We start from the raw sequence: 15,661 nt of genomic DNA, 5'->3' as shown, positions 1-15,661 counted from the left end.
TATAAACAAATGATAATAGCTCACATGGCATTCACAATCTGATGCTTGCTACTAAACTTAACAATATACATGTGTGACTTTCCTACATACAAGAATAGAGAATCCCATATTAATATAAGTAATTTTTAAGTTTATTTTATATAGGGTTGATAATATCCTTTAAGAATGAGGCAGTCTGAAAAGTGACCTATTGAATAAATTGGATGATACATTATGCATCTGTGGCAAAATAAGCTTCTCCAGACATGTTCTTCCTTGGGGGCTGTAATAGTAGTTTCAGATCTATGATCTTAACTCTTTGCAACTGCCAAAAGGGTGCCAGTTTGATGGCAGGTTCTGCGGCAACCACCTGTTTCCTAGGATTTAGAATCAGGCCACAAGCCTGTTTCATAAGTCCAGGTGGCACCAAATGTCACATACTCTCATCCAACCTAGTTTTTGACCAAATGAACTCTAAACTACTTTTTTGCCATGTGTGTTTATGTAGTACCTAGTCTAATAGGAGCCCTGGTCGTGAATCAGGTCTCAGTAAAATAACTGAAGTGCATGTTACATTCCAATGATTACTTGATTTCATGCATCCATCAGTTTCCTTTTTTTCTCTGTTGTTACATTTGTATTGCAATGGCTTAAGCTCTATAGAAAGAGAGTTAAATTTCTTTGCAAAATATTGCATATGTTAGAGTGTTATGTCACTTCAGACTCATAGATGCTAGGGTCAGAATGGACCCTGATAGGCTATTGAGTCAGATCCCCTGCCCTGGGCAGGAAAGAGCATTGGGGTCAAGCAATCCCAGCTAGATGCTTATCCAGTCTTGTCTTGAAGACCCCAAGGTAGGAGGGAGCACCACCTCCCTTGGAAGCCCATTCCAAATTCTGGCAACTCTTACTGCAAGAAGTTCTTCCTAATGTCCAACCTAAATCTGTTCTCCGTCAATTTGAGGTCATTATTCCTAGTTACACCAGGGAATCCCTAGTAAATAGTACATCTCCTGTGCCCTGCTGCCCTCCCCTGATGAATTTATAGGTAGCCACAAGATCACCTCTCACCCTTCTCTTGAGAAGGCTGAAGAGATCTAAGTCCCTCAATCTCTACTCATAGGGCATTGCCTGCAGGTCTCTGACAATACGAGCAGCTCTCCTCTGAACCCCCTCAAGAGTCTCAGCATCTCTCTTGAAGTGCGGTGCTCAAAACTGGATGCAGTACTCCAACTGTGGCCTGACCAGTGCTGCATAGAGGGGAGGCATCACCTCCCTGGACCTGTTCATCAAGTGCAGTTAGCCTTGTCGATCACTTCATCACTGTGAGGTTTCTCCTTATGAGCGTGATATTCTTTTTCTCACTTTTTCTGTGTCTAATTGGTGGATGTTAGTCCTCCTGCGTTGTAGACTGATTCTTACCTGCCATGTCTTGATCTAATTTTTTTAATGGTCGGGAGGTTTTTTCTATGCAGTAGGATGCCAATAGTAGGATGAGACTTGTATCTTAGTGACAACTTCTACTCGAGTTCCCTTGTACCATGTCCAAGCCCTTTTGTGTTTTGATGGAATACAATTCACATATGGTTGATCAACTCTGTTTATTATTTTCTACCATTCATTAACTTCAGTACAACTTGTGTCCCTTTCTGCTGTTTTACATACTTTGTTTTCTACCTTCAGGAAGCTCTTAGTTGCCTGTTTTTAACATCACCGTAACAACACGGCCACAACAAGCCAAAGTTCAATCCAGAACTATCTACAAAAAAAAAAACTTTTTTGTTTTCTTTTTTTCTTTTTTTACCAGGGTAATGCTTTCAGTCTATTGTTTTCTTCTCCTTTACGTTTCTGCGAAGAGGTATTAGCCTGCAGAGTTCCTCCGTGTGCCCTGGCCTCCTGCCTGCCTGGGTGTGGGAGCAGCACGAACTTAGGTTCTTCTTCTCTCTAATACACCCTGTGGCACTGGCAGTTCCAATTGAACTCCCTCAAAAACAACAACAAATAAACTCAAACAGTAAAAAAAATAACTTGCCCTCCCTGAGGGATCTATGAGCAGCCATCGCTCCCTCCTCGCGGTTTTGAGTCTCCTTTTTGTTTCTTGTAATACCTGAATGATTGGCACGCTGCCCTACTTATCCAGGGACTCCAGATTCCCTCTTCCGGGCACGTCCTCCCCCTCCAGAAACAGAACCATCTCCCTGGACCTCTCTGTCTCCAAGCCTGTGCTCCACTCTCTTGCGTCTCTCACGCCACTCCACTCCTTCCCATGTCTTCCGATCTTAAAGGTACAGCTGCTACTCTGAAAACGTAACTGTTCTTCCAGTGCAAACTGATTTTTCGTTCCCTCACTTTCATTTATAGCTAGTCCCCCTTCACAGTCACATTGATGACTCATGTTTATCTTGGAGTCAACTACGACTCCAAGATCCCTTTCCACCTCAGCTGTGCTGCTGAGAAGGTCCTTCCCCAGTCCCTGTAAGTGTGTTGGTGGTTCTTTTTGCCCAGGTGCATCAAAGTGAAAGTGGTGGTAAAACTGCACATGTAGTCCCGCCAGCCATTCCCGAGGCTTCCCCACTTCAAGAAGGAGGACAGTCCTGAAAAATCCCTACCCGGGTCTGCTGGCTTCCCAGGATGGGTAGGGCTAACAGCCCCTAGTCCCTCTTTGATCCCTTCGCTGGAGACTCCTCAGAGGACTGCCAAGGTCTCCAAATGCCGGACTCTGCCTCCTGGCTTTCCACTATGCTCTGAGCAGGGTTGCAGTTTCTTTTATGCTCCCACCACATCATGGCTCCTTGACATCATCTTCTGTGCATCCCCAGAGCAGGAAGGAGCAGGAGCTTATAAATTGCCATGGCGGCACTGTATGCCACTCCAACTCTGGCATGGTGTTCCTGCAGGTAAGTCTATTAGAAGACTGGCCCTCGGAGGTCTCCAGTCAACCATTCTGCAGCTGTGGCCTCAGTGAGGGGTCCTGGTGAGTTCTGCCCATCTACCCAAGACTTGCCATTACAGGATCATTTTTAGTATAGATCATTAAATTTCTCTGAAACAGTAGCTCAATATAGATAACTAACAGATATAAGTGTAGGCCCACAACCTAAAATGTATGTATATAAAATACCATTTTGAAGCCAGTAGGGACTATAAGTTATGCACATAAGGAGTAAGTAGTCTTGGGGCAGCAACTGAATGCAATAGTAGTAGGTATCTGTCTGTCTTGCGAGGATAGAATTACATTGAGTGAGACATCAGCTTGCTGAATGTAATCCTTGCTTGAAAAGTGCAGCTGGAGTGAAACCTCTAGGGTACAAAAGCCTGGGCAGTAGAACAGCACTTAAGAAGTATCCTGCAAATATTTTTCTCCTTCTATAAAGAGGTATGGGGCTTTGATTTACATTGGTTTTTAACAAAATCCCATGGATTTGGATGCTTTTTGGCATAAAAAGTTAATGATTTATAGTTGCAATGAAACATAGGAAGTGCATAGCTTCATTAACAATCTTGCAGTTAAAGTGCCAAGAATCATAAACCACAAATGAATGTGTATTTGGGGGTGGAAATAGTATTTTAAATGTATTGCTCACAGAAAAGAGCTTTTAATATGCCAAGATTAAATGGGGATTTTGTTTTGTGTAAGCTCTTTTCAGATCATTCTAAAGGTATTAGATTTTTTAAAATTGCAGGAAGGAAAAATTAGTAAAAGTTGCATTAACTGTAAAGCCCTGACACTTGAAAAGGCATTGGAGGAGGGTTTATAAAACAGGTCTATTCAGACCCATTGCACTGCCTTTTGTATTAGACAGACCCATGTGACCAAGTACTATTTATAGACTGGGGTGTCAGAAGGACAGAATGGATGTTCTTGCCATAATCACTTTTTTGTTCTTGAGAAGAAAGTAGGATCTGTTTATTCCAAAACTGAAACTACAGCTTTCTATAAATACCTTTGAAACATGTATGACATAGCAAACACCTTTGCAGGGGCTCTTGGTGTTCCCCTGTCACATATCTGTGTTTTTATTCCCAGCTTTACATGAAGGGTCTTTGTTGAAGGCCAGTGCTGCAGAAAAATTATTCAGAGTAACCAACAGAGATGGGAGAGAAAAAAAATCACCAAATGAGTCTTTAACCATAGATAATTGATGCTTCCATCACCTCTTTGCTCAAAAAATGAGTTACGGGCCATAAACTGTGAAAATCAATATACATACAGTCAAAACAGAACTTAAGCAAGAGAGTCTGTGGCAGCCCAGTACCAAAAGCACAAATTCAAGTCCCTGCTCATGCTAATGAAAGTTAGCTGCTCAGTAAGAATGTACCTTTGTTCTCATTTTCATTTTTGAAGAAGATTTTGCTACCTTTAAATATGTATTCCTCAAATATCCTTTATCATGATCCTGCCTCTAACTGCTCAAGTAGGGGAAGACTCTGAGATGGAGGCACTGCAGATGAAGGTGACCTAGGTGAACTCTGAATTTGTAATGAACCAGTGACTCTTTTGGGTGCCAGTGGATATTGTGTGTGTATTTATTTTATAGACTGAGAAACCATACATTCCTGTATGTAGAAAGCATTGCTTGTGATCCCATAATTCTTTCCTTCAGAAGGAGGTTGTTAACCAGGGATGGGTAATTATTTGGGTTGGAGGGCCATTTAGGGAGTTTGGGTGGGCGAGCTGTTGCAGGCTGGGTTGGCACCCCTCCTTGCCCCTTAAGTGGCCCTCTGGCCCAAATAATTGCCCATACCTGGGCAGAGAGAACAAAAGCTAGGGGAACCTAAACTTTGTTCCCTACTTCCCCCTGCACTCCCTCCTTTTGCCCCGAGTCCCCAGCACACAGCCATGCTGTGCACTATATTCCCACGCACCAGCTCAGGCCACATGGGTGCACCTGGGGTGGCTCCTGGCCATCCCAGCTGAGGGTGAGGGACTTGGGGAGGGGGAAGGAGTGCAGGGAGAAGGGGGGCAACTGAGTACAACACCAGCCCAGCTAGGCCCAGATGACCTGCAGCTCCTGCCCCTCTTCTCCCTGCACCCCCTCATTCATCCCAAGTCCCTGGCATGTGGCCAGGTTGGGCAAGAACCACGTCAGCTGCATCCATGTGGCCCAAAGCAGCATGTGGGAATACAGTATGGCACCAGCCCAGCCTGGCCACATGCCAGGGACTTGAGGCAAAGGGGGAGTGCAGAGAGAAGGGGGCTGGGAGCTGTGGGTTATCTGGACCTGGCCAGGCTGGTGTCACACTGTGTTCTCTCCTTCTCTCTGCAACCCCTCTGCTGCCTCAAGTCCTTGGCACATGGCCAGGTCAAAGATAACCCACATGTCACTTTAGGCCACATGGGTGCAGCTGGTGTGGCTCCTGGATTACTTGGCTGTGGCTGACTTGGAGTCAGGCAGGAGCTATGCCAGCTGCACCCATGTGGCACTTAGCAGCACATGGAAACAGCATGGTACCGGCTCCTGTGCCCCTTCCTGGTCCCCGCCCAGCAGAGCCTGGATAGCCCACAGCTCCTGGTCCTTTTCCCCCTGCCTCCCCCTTCCCCCGCCAGTGGGGAGAACCTTACCTGAGCTTTGATGTGCCAGGTGCAGGGTTGGAGCACATACAGACAACCTCACCAGGCACAAGCCTGGCCAAGAGCTCTATGTCCCCTGCCTTGGAGCTTATGTAGGGGGCTGGAGGAAGGAACAGGGCAGGCCAGCCTGGGAGAAGTGACAGTTGCTGGTGCTGCTGCAGCTGGCATGGGGAAGAAAGAAGGATGAGAAGCACAGAAAGCTGGGGCAGCCACGGGCTGAATACAATTTTCTTTCTGAGGAGCAAGCGCAGACTGAGTAAAATCATTTGGCGGGACAGATCTAGGCTGCAGGCCGTATTTTGGCCACTCATGGTGTTAACTCTAGGTTTCTAGCTGAGTTCTAGCTTGGGCAATTACATTCTGATCTACATTCCCTCCTCCTGAAGTTTGAATTGGAAAAGGCATTTCTCTTTTCTTGTCCTGAATTTTGGTGTTGCTGTGCAATGTCAGACTGTTAAATGTCAGGCCAGAAGTAGGTGTGTTCTTTAATGATGGATGACATATTCCCTATATTAAGCTTGTTTTTTCATTTGTAAATCACGCTACGATTGAAAGGTATTTATGAAAGCTGTTCTGTGAGTGTTTACTCTATGAATTGGTGCTGTACCTTTCACAACTAGGGACATAAATTTCAGCCATTAATCCCTGTGACTGAAACTGTGAACATGTGCAACATTTTTATTAATAACTAATTCTTAAGCTTCGGCTGAAATGCAAAGCATAATTGGTAAATACTAAGGAAGTGTGTTGCAAAATGTTGAACTCTATAAAATTGTTCTGAAAAGGAAGTGTCTTAAAACTGTTGTTGTTTAAAATGCACGCACATCACAGTTAATGGAGCCCATATGCAGGTCCTTTGGAAGTTTTTTAGCAAACTAAAATAAAATGTTTCCATGCCTGTTGTCTGTTTTTTTAAAGGATGTTTTAGCTCCATCAAACTAGCATACAGGACTTGACAAATTTTCAACTCTTAACTTGCTAAAATGGTTGAAGTCAGAGCAAGGTGGCAGCTTTATAGACTAACTCGTTCAGAATATCTGATATACATTAACATCTGTGTTAACCAGCATTTTACTAACTGGAATACTCTAGTAATTGGAATTTCCAATACCCCCCAATACAAATTCTCGGTTTGCAATCAGAATTTTTGCTGAGTCTATTCAGCATGTGCATGCGCATCAAGTATTTGCAGTACAAGTATGGCACTGTCTTTCGTATAACTCTCAGATAACCAGAATTTTTAGATAACCAACACGCCAGTTACCCCACTCATACCAGAAAACAAAATGTTTACTGTAATCTGAATCACAGCATTTGACAAAGTAGGTTGTAGCCTAGGAAAACTCACGCCTCTCTGAAAGAGTTAGTCTATGTAAGGTGCTATACTACTCTACCCTCTACAGCATTTCAGACTAACAACCTCTTTCTAAAATGATATTTGCATATTTGGTGTTGAAATTTAGCATTGCCCTGTAGTCCAGTAGGCAGTGCAGAATTAGGGTTAAAATCCTTCCTGGTCAGAGCTGAAATCACTGCAGCCTAAACCCTGCTATGAAACCGTGGGGGAATACATTGGTCTTGAGACCTGGAGTAGGAGTGGAGAAAAGCCAGGGAAGAGGCTAAGGGAACTGCATGACCTCAGACACTCTGGCTACCACTGCAGCAGTGACAGCATGCTTGTAAGGTAGGTAGTAAGTAAATCCCTGAGAACAGCTATCATCCATCCCCACTCTTAAAGTGTTCCCACAGAATTTCTGTTGAAGTAGTTTGCATGTGTAGAGCTTTAGCCTCAAAGCAACAGCTCAAGCTGTTTCTCATCTTCAAGTTTTTGGCTGTGTGAGAACACTTGTGGCTGGCCGCTTGGAGCCACAAATAAATGCCTGGTTGTCATTGCAAGCATCATGCCAGCTGCTAGTAGTAATAGGGAAGGAAGAAAGGAACAGACATAAAGCATAATATGTAGATGATCACGAAAAGGGCATAAAGAGAGAATGGCCACTGTGTACTGCAAAAGGGAACTTGAGGGGCAGCTAATCTACTACTATGTAGGCACTACAGATGAAAGGAACAATTACTGTAGGAACAGTGAGTGTCATGCTTGTTGTATAAATAGCCTTCTCTGGTAGTAGCAGAGATATGAAGAGACCGGACCAAGATACAGGGATGAGATGAGGGGGTCTCTGGAAAAAAGACAAATATGCCATTTGGTCATTCAAGGAAATCTATTAACTTAACAGTGGAGTGTCAAAATGTGTCCCTTTTGATATTGGCCCAATGGTTCACTAACTCCATTCTACTACCCACTGGTTACAGTAGCAGTATTGTAAAGAGGCTATTACCTTTTGGAATGGAACCAAAGAACAAACCCCTTTAGCTATAGTTATTATAAAATTATGGTGAATGAACTTCATAACTGACCTGGATTTGGAAAGGACAAGAATGAAGTCTTTTACAAGAAGTGAATACAGGGATTGTGGAAAGTGTCAGAGTGATAATGCTGGAAGCCAGTCTTCTATTTATCTAGCACCATATAATCAATGATGGGTCAAACCATCATTGCATTATGTTCTTCTGCACCCCAAACTTTCCTTTTCAGGGTGAGAGAAGACTTGATATTGGTGAGAATTTTGCCATTGATTTCAGTACAGCCAGCATTTCACTCTCCAGTGTCCATTGAGCAAGGGAACTAATTGTCCCAGTGGTTTCTGTTACCAGCTCACCAGACTTCAGCCCTGATATCTGTTGGTTGTCTGAGTTCTGAAGCAGCTATTAAATACTAAACCACAAGGAACCCTATATTACAAAAAATGTACATCCTTAATGCACATGCCATTAATAAAAACAAAAGTCTTGTTTTTATTTCTGCTGGGTGTCCGCGCACACTCCTCACTCAGGCTAGCCTGGTGGAAGCCCCCAGTTTAGTTGCCAACAACCCGACCTGGAACAGGCTGTACTGGTTTACATGGTACCAGATAGCAGACCAAGAGAAGCCTGGCTTGACAGATCCATAATACCTCATCTCAATTTGGTTTTGATGCTGATTTCCTGTGATAAATTATAATTTGGAAGAATAAGCAATTATGAAATGTAATAATTTGTTGAGCAAGTATTCTTTTTCCTGTGTTTCTGATAGGTCTGAACATGTTATGACCATTTAATGTGATATTCTTTCACCTTCTGCAGTAAACGTTTGTGTATTAGAATTGTGTTCTGTTAAATGGCCGTTACAAGGCAGGAAAGAGAGACAAAGTGGTGGGTAAGTCCTTATGTATGTCTCATTGTCTGAATCAATAAATGGAGCTTGTAATGTGAATGAAATAAACTATTGAACAGAAAATTTGTCAGTGGATCCAAGTAGAAAAGAGCAGAATACGTTGGAAAAGAAGTATTTTAAAATTATTATAAATGGATAACCAATGTATTGTGCCTCACAAAACTGTGAAAATCTATTTATAGTAGTTTTCCAAGCAAGCAATATATTTCAGTGGACATTATTTGGGGAAATGGGCAAGAAAGTGTGTTTAGGTATGAAACATTGCCCCTCTTTTATATTTGGGCTTTTTGACCACTTTCAAAATAAAAAAGGAAAAATAATGGCTACCAAATAAAGCAAACGGGGATATTTGTTTGAGCAATTGATCAGGCAACATTACCACAATTAAGCAGCAAAATCCTGACAAAAGAATTAAGCTAAGCAGTGAGGAAAGGCAAGATTGCTGCTCACCAGTTCACTCGGGGCACACGCGCACAGATGATAGCTTTATTGTACAATGTACATTTTTTTTGGTGGGGAGGCAGGATACTGATACTCGAGCACTACATGATTGAGCCAGTTTGTTGCTTGTCCCCAGAAGTGGTTTTCAACTCTGTTTTCAGACTGGAGGCCCCCCTGGAAAAACCGTATCTCTGCTTTGGAGATGGAAAAATAACAGGGCAGCTTCCCCGCCCAAGAGCTGCGAAGGGCCACCACAAGGCAGAAGGTTTTGAATTCTAGAGATTCCTAGTTAAAGTATCTGGGTTCGTCCCGGGATCCACCTTGCATCCCCTCACGCCTAGGGCACACAAAGGAGTCCCCACCCCCCAGGTTGGGCACGTCCCGGCTGCTCCAGCGGGCCCCCACGACCCGCTGCGTCAGGCCCGGGGGCGACGCATGCGCCCAGCCGCTGCCTCCTAGCCAGGGGCCGCCGCACGGGTCACCTGCAGCACAGGCAGCGCATCGAGCCGCCCTTTGTGACGCGGCGGCGGCGGCTCCTGTCCTTTTCCCGAAAGTAGTCCCGGCTCTCCCGCTCGTCGAAAGAAAAGGGAGGCGAAGAGAAAAATAGTCCCGTTGGTATGCCCCCGCCGGCGGACGCGTCCCCGCTCCTGTGCAGTGCCGCCCTTGCAAGAAGTGAGGAGCTGCCGGCCGGACGACACGCAGTGTGGTGTAGGACAGGGCAGTGGGTGGAGGCGGTGTTATGCGATGCACTCCAATGGAGTGTAATGTACTCCGGTGCACAGTGGCGTACAGCAGTGAAATGCGGGGCAGGGTAACGCATTCCAGTGCACAGATTCATAGATAGTACGTGGCCTCGGAAGATTGTTCCGTCTCGCCACCCTGCACCCAGCAGGAAAGACAACTGGGATCAGAGAATGTGATGCACCCCAGTCCACTGCAGTGTAGTATAGGGCAGCGAAACCCGAGAAACTCCAGTGTACCGAGGTGCAGTGTAGAGCACTCCAACGCTGCGTAGTGTCCGGCAATGCAATACATTCACATGCAGCGTGATGTATGGCAATGCAATGCAATGCAACGCACTCCAAGGCAGGGGAGTGTAGGGCAGTGAAATGCAATGCGATGCACGCCAATCCCCGAGGTGCCGTGCTGTGCAATGCACTCCCTTGCCGTGTCACGCAAAGCAATGCACTTCCGGCTGCCCCGCTCACTGACTCACGCAGGGAGAGGGGCGGGAGCTGCAGGGGCGTAGGGAGACTGGCGGGGCGGGGCGCCGGGAGGGGGCGGGGCCCGTATCCCTGCGCTGCACTGCGCTGCGCACACGGCGGGGGTGGGCCCGGAGCTCGGATGGGGGCTCTGCAGCAGCCCTGGCGTGGCGGCACGGCGAAGGCGGCGGCCGCCTGCTAGGCAGGGGCAGGGGCAGGAGCGCGCTGCGGGGCCCCCCGCCCCCCCGCCGCAGCATGAGCCGGCCGCAGCCGCGGGGGTGCCGCCGCCCGCCGCCCCCACGCCGCCGCCCGTGAGAGCCGGGGACATGGGGCCCGCGCCGCGGAGCCTGCTGCTGCTGGCCGCGCTCTGCGCCCTCGCGCGAGGTGAGGCCGCCGGGGCCATGTTGCGGCGGGGAGAGGGGCCGGGGCCGGGGGTCCCCTGAGGGGGGCGCTGGGCTGGGCGCGGGCCTCTTCTCGCCTCCTTGTCCCCTCTCCCCTCAGGCGGGGGCCGCGGGCAGGGCATGGGGTTTTCTGCGTGCGGGGGAGAAAGGGTGGTCTACAGGCCGGCCTTGGGTTGTGCTTTACTCCCGCCCCCCACAACAAACCAAGCGCCCCGGCGGCAAGCAGTGTAGGATGCGTTTCTTTGAGGAGCGCGGGGCCTGGCGACTCTGTCCTGAGGAGCGTTTAAGGTCCTCGTGCATCTTGAGGAGCGTTAGGCTCCTCTCATCTGCCCTGAGAAGTGTTTAAAGCTCTGCTGAGGTGTCCTGAGAAGCATTCACATCCTCATCTGTCCTGAGAAGTGTTAGGTTCCTCTTCTCTGTTCTGAGAAGCCCCTTGCATCTGACCTGAGACATGTTTCAGGCCCTGCTGATCTGCCCTGAGAGTGTTTCAGGTTCTGACCTGTCCTGGGACTTGCAAGAAGTTCGTGGTCCAGGTTGCGGTGACCGATGCTCTGTATTTTCAGTGCTGCTCTGAAAGCTAGCAACTGGCTGCTGTTCAACTTTTTAAATTTAACTCCCCCCCCCATTTCCTGCGCTGTGGAGCACAAAACTGCAGCCAGAGGATTTCTGTGTTGTACATTTGATTATAGTAGCTGTTTCAGCTAATCCGAAATAGTCTCTGTTGGTCAGGAGGCACCTAGTTGGCATCCTTTTGTTTGTTTGTTTTTAAATGTACTCTTCTACACAGTTAATATGGAAGGGGGGAGGCTTTGATACTATTGGGGGGGAAAGCAACCGCATTTTTTACTTAAAAGCTGGCCAGCTGGCACTAACAAATTTGTTTTGATGGGAACTGGAAGGAAGGGGGTTTGGTTTGGAGGAAGTGCTTGATAGCCAGTTGCTCAGTGCTCTGGAAAAGCAAGATGTTGCCACCTCAGTCCTTGTCTTCCAGTGCATCTGTTTGCCATATTGTATCCTGTTGGAGAGAGAGTTATACTTAGGTACATGAGCTGTGTAACATTTCATGCCCTACTTGTGCTAGAGAAGTTTGATTGGATCTCAGGCATGAAACAAGACTGTTTTCTGAATACAGCATATTCATGTTTCCTTCATGCAAATGTATCTAGCTCTGTAACTCTGTTTATGACTTGAGCCTATTTTTTTCCTTTCACTATAGTGGCAAATGGAGGAGTATTGCAAACATCAGCAGGATATTGGCACTCATGACTGTCATGTTTTCAAATTAGCACATAATTTGCAAAGAATATGCAACTTTCACGAACCCTGTGATTCTTAGTGAGAAACTTTTGAAAGACATTCAGTTTCTAAATCATCCTGGATTGTCACCCCCCCCAACTTTGTCTGTTGCTAAAGACATTTGCATCAAAACCATATCTTTGTTTCTTCAGAGTTCATCTGCTCCTGCTGCTTCTCCTCCCACCTGAAGTCTTAATCTCAGTGACATGACAGTAATTTCCACACCAGCTAATTGTTATTTCAGATACCTATAAGCAGCAGGAGCAACTAGCTGAGTACTGAAAGAAAGCTTGAATTTTCATGCAGATGCCCTTCCTAATAAACATCATATGATATGCAAGCAGAATTGGCTAGAAGTAAAATGTATTCAGTTTTCAAGAGGTGTCAGCAGTTCCTTAATGAGGCAAAAGCAGTTGCCAGCATGAGAATGTTAGAGGAATGATTAAGTTTATACATGCAGGTAAGGGGAAGTTTGGCATATGTGTGTTTACTTCTTTGTTTGTGAACTCAGCACTGTGAAATGTGCCAAACTAACAGCATGGGAGATGTGAAGGATGCTTGATATGCAAAATATGCAGTGAAACACATGCTTTCTTTGCCTACCTAATAGCCAGATGACAGCAGTAATTTCTGTTAACGTGCCTACCAACCCAGAGTGAATTTAAACCAATATCCTGGAAGCATAAGGTTGCAATTAAATCCCTCATGATTAAGACTTGGAAAAATAGCAGACACCTACTAGTTAAAGTGGATATATAATATGTAGGACCTCTCCACCAGTCCTGGGACTGTGAGAAGCCAGGCCTGCTACCAGGTGCAGAGCGTATGTTGGATTTACAGTGGGTTGATGTCTCTGGAGCCTATTGAAAAGTTCCTTTGCTTGTGGCAGCCTCTGGCCTACTTTGGAAACTGGAAAGAGGATATGTGAGGAGTCCACCTTATCCTAGAACTGCCCGATGGCTGGAATTCTCTGAACAGCAACAGTGCCTGCTGTTGCTTGAAGCTTTCTCCAAACTACAGAGGAGTGTGATGGACTTGGTGCATATCAGCTTTACTGTTTCCCACTACATTTTAATAGTAGCTGTGAAATTGTTGGAATCTTATTAGATTAGTCAGTGCTGCATGGAGGCAGCAGTAGCCAGGGAAGATGACACCACTTAAGTTTACATTTGCGAACTTAACTTTCCTGTCAACCCTGCTAGGTATGCATCAACAGTTGATTGAACAGAAAGCTTATAAATCATGTATGGACATTACATATTGCAGTATTTGAATATTGAACAGGCATGCAGTTGTGTTTTGGGTCAGTTCTTCAAGAAATGAAGTGTTTGTTTGGGGGACTGACATTTCAGTGATTGTTTCTTCTCATTATGTGAAGAGACATAGAATTTGTTTGGTAACTATTTTTATTGGACTAACTGTGTAGTTGGGAGAGAGATGCTCCTGGGCAGAAAATTGGAGTGTATCCCATGTTAGAGATGGATATACGGTATTGTATGTTGTTCTACGTGGTTTCCCTCTGTCTCACCTGAAAGCTTTCTGAAACTAGTATGATCTAAAGTTTGGCAAACTCCATTATTAATACAGTAGTTGCCACAATTGTATCTCTACAGCATGTTGCACTGTCATCCTATAATCACTGAAAGACTCTTTTTAGGAGAACGATTATTACAACTGTGGTAGAGTTTTTAATGTGGCTGAGAGCTAAGATAAAGTAGCATTATGGAAAAGGATGTTAAAAATGTGATTGAATGTGCTAGTATTTCTGTTTGGCTAAAGTTGTAATTTACTTTGCCAGAAGTTAGTGATGATGATGCATTACCTATATCCTCCTTTTAGGAGTATACAAGGTTTTAACTGAAAAATTTAAATTATAACATTTTATGATTAAATATATTATTCAGAGTGCCGTTAAGCAGTCGTGGTTTATCCTGCATGTCTGCTCTCCCCCCCACTCCCTTGCTGCCTCCCACTTTGTAACTGGTGTCTTATCTTCACTCACTAAATTTTTAGCAAGGTGAGAGATTCTCTTGTGTATATATATATACAGCTGTGCAGCTAGGAGATAACAATATGGGAATGTTCATCTGCCTGTCTCTGGGAACAGAAACATCTCTGCACTTTCAAACATCTGTGTCTGCCTTTATGACGACAGCCCCTCTTAGAAATCCCAGCATCAAGAATTCTTCCTCCATAGACCCATTCCCCTGTTTACTTCTTATTCGTAAGTAGAGCACAGTATTTTAATTTTTCTCCCTGACTCTTGGGGAAAGAAGAATCTCTCATCTCTTGATCTATTGCCATTCATCTCCTCTGGCAGCCAGCCCTCATTTTCAGTCTGGCATGCTTTGTAACCCCCTCAGACAATGTCAGCTCTGAGTTTATACTTCTTTTTTGACAGCATAAAAAGACTAGAGCAATTTTTCTGTTGCAAAGAACTCAGACCATAACGGGGCAGAATAGTTTGGACATTATAGATTCCTGTATGAAATTTCTGGGTTTATCTTGTGCATCATGTTTGCACACCAAACAGTGCTAATGTTGAGTGGCATCCCATGGCACCTGTGAAAGGTTCTCAGGGCCTTCTTGGACAGGACGCTTGGAGGAACTCTGCCAGAGGCATGAGGCAGCAAAGGAATGGAAGTAGGCCCCACAATCTCATCCCTATTAGCTTTCTGCTCCTGCTGTCATAGCCACCACAGGGAGGATGTTGACAAGGAGGTCTGATGACCCTGAGGGGACCATGTATGGGGGGGGCATATACAAAAATGTGTATGTGTATACACAAATACAGTCCAAACATCTGCTTGAGGTTCTTGAGATGCCAGAATATTTCAGGTGAATTTCCCTAGTAATTAAAGAACTACAACTTGTTACACTTTCAGCATTCATTGTGGTAGACAAACTGATGAAAGATGCTGTACTCTGAATTTTGTGGCCAAAGTGTACTTCAGGGAAATGTGCTCTCTCTCTTTTTTTTTTTTTTCTATCCCATCATTGGACATGTGCAAAGAAGTGTGGATTGAAAATGTGACACTGTTGTGAGGCAAGGATTTTTATAGGTGATAGTTTCTCCCAAGTACAGCTCTGATGTAATAAAAAATTAGACAAGCTTTTGGACACAATTTAACCTTTTTCAGGTTACCTGCCCAAAAAGTTATCAAAAGCTTTCCCAGCTGTATGTCCCAGGAAATACCAAAGAGACAAGGATTTTTGTGGCTGATAACTTTTACTGGACCATGTTGGCTACAACATCACTCTGAGTCATTTGGTACTAAATTGCTTTTCTTTCGGTGAAAGAAAATCAGTTGCACGATCTTGTCCCAGGAGAGGGCTATCAGTTTATCTTGTAGTGGTCCAATCATTACTGTTGAGTCAGTGACCCTTTTTTCCTTTGTCACTCGTTAAGAATATAGTCCAACAGTTGGAGTTTTCCACACTGAATTCTGAATTCCTCTTCCAACAAGCTGCTAACTATCCTGTAGATTAGAAATCT

The 15,661-nt window shown here is 45.2% G+C and overlaps 1 protein-coding gene across 1 annotated transcript in view; it reads left to right on the top strand.

Annotated features, from left to right (window-relative positions):
* Positions 1 to 10,567: 10,567 nt before the first annotated feature.
* Positions 10,568 to 15,661, top strand: part of LRP6 (LDL receptor related protein 6) — a 187,863-nt gene continuing 182,769 nt past the window's right edge. The window contains exon 1 of the mRNA XM_090043831.1: positions 10,568 to 10,852. Coding sequence (XP_089899957.1) covers positions 10,795 to 10,852 — 58 coding nt within the window. The 5' untranslated portion in view covers positions 10,568 to 10,794. The remainder of the gene's footprint in view (positions 10,853 to 15,661) is intronic.

Source organism: Crocodylus siamensis, chromosome 4 (genome assembly GCF_052110815.1).
Source record: "Crocodylus siamensis isolate JL-2025a chromosome 4, ASM5211081v1, whole genome shotgun sequence".
NCBI lineage: Eukaryota > Metazoa > Chordata > Crocodylia > Crocodylidae > Crocodylus > Crocodylus siamensis.
Note: the sequence above shows the minus strand (reverse complement) of the source record. Positions and strands in the feature narration are given on the sequence as shown.